At 46.2% G+C, this 5,973-nt stretch overlaps 1 protein-coding gene across 1 annotated transcript in view; it reads left to right on the forward strand.

Annotated features, from left to right (window-relative positions):
- KIF6 (kinesin family member 6) overlaps nt 1-5,671 on the forward strand; it is a 738,393-nt gene extending 732,722 nt beyond the window's left edge. The window contains exons 21-22 of the mRNA XM_006882159.1: nt 3,731-3,823; nt 5,527-5,671. Coding sequence (XP_006882221.1) covers nt 3,731-3,823; nt 5,527-5,671 — 238 coding nt within the window. The remainder of the gene's footprint in view (nt 1-3,730; nt 3,824-5,526) is intronic.
- Nucleotides 5,672-5,973: the final 302 nt, after the last annotated feature.

Below are 5,973 nucleotides of genomic sequence, written 5' to 3' on the forward strand. Positions count from 1 at the left end.
AAGAGTGAGTTTTGCAAGTTAATAAAGGATAATTCTGGGATGGGGAATAAAATAGATGATGCTGGGAAAGGTGGAAGGTCAGAGAAAGGATGGAAGACCCTCCACAGGTGGACTGACACAGCGACTATAAAAATGGGCCCGAGGATATCAGAGATCCTGAAGATGGCACAGAACAGAGCAAGGTGCAGATCTGTTGTTCATAAAGTCACTGAGTCGTAGTCAGCTCGGCAGTACCTAACAACAGCGAGCTCCAGTCAAGATTTGCAGCCTTCAGCACCTGGGGGAGGGCCACAGTGAGCCAGGAATCTGTAGGAAGACAGCAAGCATGGGTTTTGGTTTAAAATTAAAACACACTGAGCCTGCCACCTTGTGGCCAACTCAGCCTACACAGCCTTCACAAGAGCTTTTTCACTCGTGGCAGGTGGAGTCGGAAGCGACTCATAGCTGACTCTCCTGTGGGATTTTGGGAGACTGTAAATCACACAGGAGAAAAATGGCCCATCTTTCTCCCACAAAGTCACTGGTGGATTTGAACCATCAGAGAGGTCCTACCTTTAGGTCAGCAATGCCCTCCCCCGGGCACAATGGAGAGTGTTTGAACTGGTAGGAAATGGGCATCTTTGCGAGGGGCGGGGAGGATTCTCCACACTGTGCTTTTCTTCCTATTTGTTTGTCCCAATATCACTGTCCTGTGGAGCCAGCGCCAGGATGGAAAGCCTGGCCACATCTTCATGGTGGAAAGGATAGGAGACTATATATATCCTGGGAGGGGCTTGACTCAGTGATAGGACAAACCAGATCTGACCCTGGACTAAGAGAAATTGGACAAACCAGCCCCTCAGTCTCTAGCCCTAGGCTAGAGCGGTATGGCCAGAGAGGTATGGCCTTTGCCTTAGCAACACAGCTCCCTACAGACTAGGCCATCAGAGCTCAAAGATCAGAGGCTTAAAAACTCCACAGGACAAGTCTGCTTTGTCCTACAGGGTTGTTGTGAGTCAGAATTCACTCTCAGTTGGAGTGACCCTCTTTAAGAAGGAGAGTTCTATGACTTATACGGCCTCTTCTAGTTTCAAACAACTCCTTTGTCTTGAATGTCCCTCAATAAGAGGAAAAAGAAGACAACCCTCAATAAGATGGACTGACACAGTGACTAGCAATGAGCTCAAGCATATCAGAGATCATGAGAATGGTGCAAAGTTTAGATCTGTTATCTGGAGACTAAGGTGGACTGCTAGGAGAACAAACAGGTTCATCCTAGAGAGGGTGAGACCAGGCTGCTCTTTGGAGGCAAGGATTCTGAAGCTTCATCTGACATACTTTGGGCATGTTGCAAGGAGAGGGACATCATAGTTGGGAGGGTGGAGGGACAGCTCAAGAGAAGAAAACCCTCAAAGAGGTGGATTGACTCAGTGACTGGGATAGTGGGGGTAGGTGTGTCAGAGACAAAGAGGTTGGCTCAGGATAGAGCAGAGTTACGAGCTGTTGTACATAGGGTCACTATGACTTTCAAGTGACTCAATGGTACATAACAACAACAACATGAGTCATAAATCTTCCTCCAATCCTGATACCATATACTTCTTCATGGAATTCAGCTTCTTAAATTATTTTCTCAGCATACAAATTGAATAAGGACAGACACACACCTTTCCTAATTTTAAACCATGCAGTGTCCCTTGCTCTACTCAGACAACAGCTTCTTGGTCTAGGTACAGGTTTCATAGAGCATAAGTAAGTTTTCTGGGGTTTCCACTAGTCTCAGTGTTAGCCTTACTTTGTTATGATGCACAAAGTCAAATGCCTTTCCATAGTCAATAAAACACAGACGTTCTTCTGATATTCTCTGCTTTCAGCCAAGATCCATCTGACATCAACAATGATATCCCTTAACCAGTGAAATGTGTATGGATTTCCAAAGAGGGAAGGGGAGGAAGCAGAATGACTGAGGAAGGGAAGGGAGGACAATCATGGGGTTGCAGAGTTGGTGGGTGGAGAGAGGAGGTGAAGGAATTAGGAAAGATACAGTGGGGATCTGAAAAAATGGGGTAATTGTGGGCATATCAATGGTGATTAATTTTACATGGCACATGTATCGGAATGATCATATAAGAAGTACAATGTGAATGGGGAAAAACAACAGAAAATAAAATAGTTCTTATTGAAAAAACGAAATATCCCTGGTGCCATGACTTCTTCTAAACCCAGACTTATAGCCTGTTCTAGCAATTTTGGGTCATCTTCAGCAAGATTTTGTTTGCATGTGATATTAGTGATAATTTTTTTTATCATTTCCACATCCTACCGGATCACTTTTCTTGGGAATTGGAACAAAAACGGATCTCTTCCAATCAGCCAGGAAGCTGCTCCTAATTTCCCGGCATAGACTACTGACCATGTTAGGGCTGCCTCTTTTTGTTGAAACGTTTCAATTTGTATCCCAGCAACTCTTGAAGATTTTTTTTTTCCAGCTCCTTCAGTGTAGCTTGAACTGAATAACTGCGTAACTGCATTATGCAGATGATACAGCCTTGCTTGCTCAAAGTGAGGAGAACTTGAAGCACCTGCTGCAGAAGATCAAAGACCACAACATGGATGTAATATGGATTGCATCTCAACAGCAAGAAAACAAAAATCCTCACCTCTGAACCAATAGGCAACCTCATGATAGCTGGAAAAAAAGATTGAAATGGTCAACTAATTCATCTTACTTAAGATCTACAATCAATACCCTTGGTACCAGAAGTCAAGAGAACAAGAGACATATTGCTTTGGCAAGACTACTGTCAGGGACCTCTCCAAATTAGTTGGAGCAATGATGCCAGTATGAAGACTAAGATGTGCCTGATTCAGATCATGGTCTTTTCAAACACTGACTATGCCTCCAAGAGCACGACAGTAAATAAGGATGACAGAAGAAGAATTGTTGCCTTTGAGCTATGGTGTTGGAAGAGTACTGAAGACCCATCCCATGAACCGCCAAAAACCAAACAGCTATATCTTGGAGAAAGTGCAACCAGAGTGCTCCTTGGAGGCAAGGATGATGAAGCATCATCTCACATACTTTGGGCATATTGTTAAGAGGGGCCAGTCCTTGGAAAGGAACATCATGCTTGGAAAGGTCAATAAAACAGAGGTAGACCCTCAATCAGATGGATTGGCGCAGTGACTGCAGCAATGAGCTCAATTATGTCAGAGATTATGAAGTTGGCTCTGGGTAGGACAGGGTTCAGATCCATTGCTCATAGGGTCACTGTGAGTCCTACTCGGTGGTACTAACAACAACAGCAACATAAATCATAGTTGACTCAACAGCCAGTTTCCATGTGCCTCCAGGCAGTATCATTCTAAAATGATGAGTGCCTGAGAACACACGCTCGGACACTCTAAGTTCTGAAGCTTCACCACCTTGGGACTAAATTGACTCTTGCCAACTGGGTAATTCCATAATGTCCCTAATCACTTTGAGCTTCTGTTTTCTCATCTATAAGATGGGCGTTGTGGCACGGCCTCTGAGGCTGTGGAGAGGCTGAACAGCTTAGTGTTTACAGAATACTCTCCCAGGGCCTAGCGTGCTGTTCCACTGCCACGGTCAACATATGCAACGTTCCAATCATGAAAATCGGTGCCAAGATCATTCAAAAGAGAGGGGTCTTAGCTTCTAAATGTTAACTCCCAAATCCTGCTTCTGGAAGCTTCCTCCCTTACCTTTCATTGGTTTTGCTTTTTTCAGTAAAGTGTATTCCCGGAAAATCTTGCCCTCGCCACCGAGCCCCACAGTGTATAAGTTGGAGAAGACCAGCACCAACACCGCCCTGGAAGACAGGTTTGTGGCTCATCTGCTCCCTAGGCTCCTGGAGCAGGACTCTGTATGAGGTGGGGCAGGTCTAAATCAGCATCTGGTTTCTCCCACAGCCCAGGGAACTCTTGACCACAGACAGGACAGTAGGGCTGGCCCTTGACTTTGGTCCCTTGAGAATCCCCTATAATTGCTAAGATTTCTGACTCCAGAGCAGGGGCCTTTTCTCTCAGGCTCATTAGAGCCCTGTGTGTGTAGGGCTACTATCCATCCTTGTGAACCCGTGTGCCTGGTGCTGCACAAGGAAAGAACAACTACTTCTGAGGCAGTTCCATCCTCGCCCTCAGCCCCACCACAGACTGTCCTGGGACAGGAAGCAGGGACATGGAGTGGGCAGTGTGCCCTTAAGGCCCACAAGTCAGTGGCTTCTGAGCTGAACAAAATTAATTAAGCCCCTCTCCTACACCATGCTGTTTGGCACACCCAGGCCTTAGCATGGTCCCTGCCCTCTAATGAGAATCCCTACCAGCTCCTCCTCACCTTGCAGACCCTACTCTTCCGCACAGGCTGCCCTAAGAGGAATGCCACCACTTGCTCTTCCCCGGCCCACCAGGAATGAATAGTCCGTTGCAGGCCCTACACTCACTACCACTTTAGTATTTCTCACTGCATTGTAGCCAAAATGCCCAGAAACTAGAAATCTCGGTAACAGTGAAAACCCCAAGTTACAGGCAATCCCCACTGCCTTCTAGGAACATGCATTCTGTCACTAGCAGTGCTGAATGATGAGTGTGAGGACAGAAGCTTATTGACAAAGCCAGGAGGGTGCCTGCAAGGAACCTTTTTATTTCCTTTTTTTTTTTAAATGGGAGTATAATTAGATGAAGAAACAGAAAGAAAGATAGAAACAGCCCTCCCTTTTAAGAAGATTTGCCCAAAGTGTTCTACTCAACACTTCATCTTACAAATCTCATTGGCCAACACCTTCTGACCATAGCTGCAAGCAAGGCTGGGAAATGTTGTTTTGTTTTGTTTTGTTTTGGTTTGGTTTGGTTTGGTTTGGTTTGGTTTGGTTTGGTTTGGTTTCCTAGCTGCAGGGCAACTTGCCCAGCAAAATATGATTGTTTTATTTCTAAGGAGAGAGGGGAGAATAATCATCTGTCCCTCAGGAACAAATATATAAACTGGAAGTTTGGTTGGAGGGGAAGGGGAAGGGATTTTGGTGGGGGGCGTGGAGATGGGAATTCGCTGGGGAGACTTCCTAAGGATGTGTTATCTGAGCAAGTGGCTGCCAGAGACAGGTTTCAGTAAAATGAGATTGGTTTGGGAAAGTTGAGAGTGTGGGGCTCAGCAGAGATTTGATTGCATGAAGGTCTGGGAGAAGAGGAGTCCAAGGGGAAAAAAATTAAAAAAAAAAAAAAAGACCCTCAGACTGGAGAGTGCTCAGTAATGTAATCCAGGTCAAGGTGTCTAGAAGACTTGGGATAAGGGTGAGTTTATTCAGAACCTGAGCGGTAACAGAATAGAGTTTGCATTTCATGGCAAGAGTAACCAAAACACCAATAACAGTTTTAAGCAAGGACATGACGTGACCAGTCTGGCTACAATGCCAGGGGTGAGGGAGGCACGGGAAGCATGCTGCCCAGTTGCCAAAACGGGCATGCTTTCTAGAGGGTTAAGGGCTGAGTCTAAACACCAGGCGCACTAAATGCAGTATGTGGTTGCCCCAGAGTCTTGGAGAGGCCCATGTCATCCATCCCTCTCACCGGTGACAGCCAGACTGACTCGGACATCCTGGCATTCATCAAGGCCAGACAGAGCATTCTGCAGAAGAAATGTAAGTCACCCTTTCGTTGGCCTCTACAGGGCCATTAGTTCTGTTCACCAACACTCGGGAAAAGCTAATACAAGCACAGAGAGAAGGAAACAGGGAGCTTCCTGTATGGTTCCCAAAGTCACAGGCCTGACCTTCTGGTCACTTCACCTGTGTCTGTCCTCAGGCTGTCCTCAGGAAGCCTAGAAGGACAGCATTGCGGGTACCATGACAGAGCTGAGGAACTGGATCCCTCAATGTTCTTTCTGCCCTTGGCAAAGCTCCCTCTCCTTCTTTCAGGCCCTTCCTTTTGTTCTCTGACCCCAAAAGCAGGGCTCCCCTTTGCCCAGCCCTGTCCAGACAG

The sequence above is a fragment of the Elephantulus edwardii genome, unplaced genomic scaffold, assembly GCF_000299155.1.
Source record: "Elephantulus edwardii isolate Elephantulus edwardi_28Jun2011 unplaced genomic scaffold, EleEdw1.0 scaffold00017, whole genome shotgun sequence".
NCBI classification, from domain to species: Eukaryota; Metazoa; Chordata; class Mammalia; order Macroscelidea; family Macroscelididae; genus Elephantulus; species Elephantulus edwardii.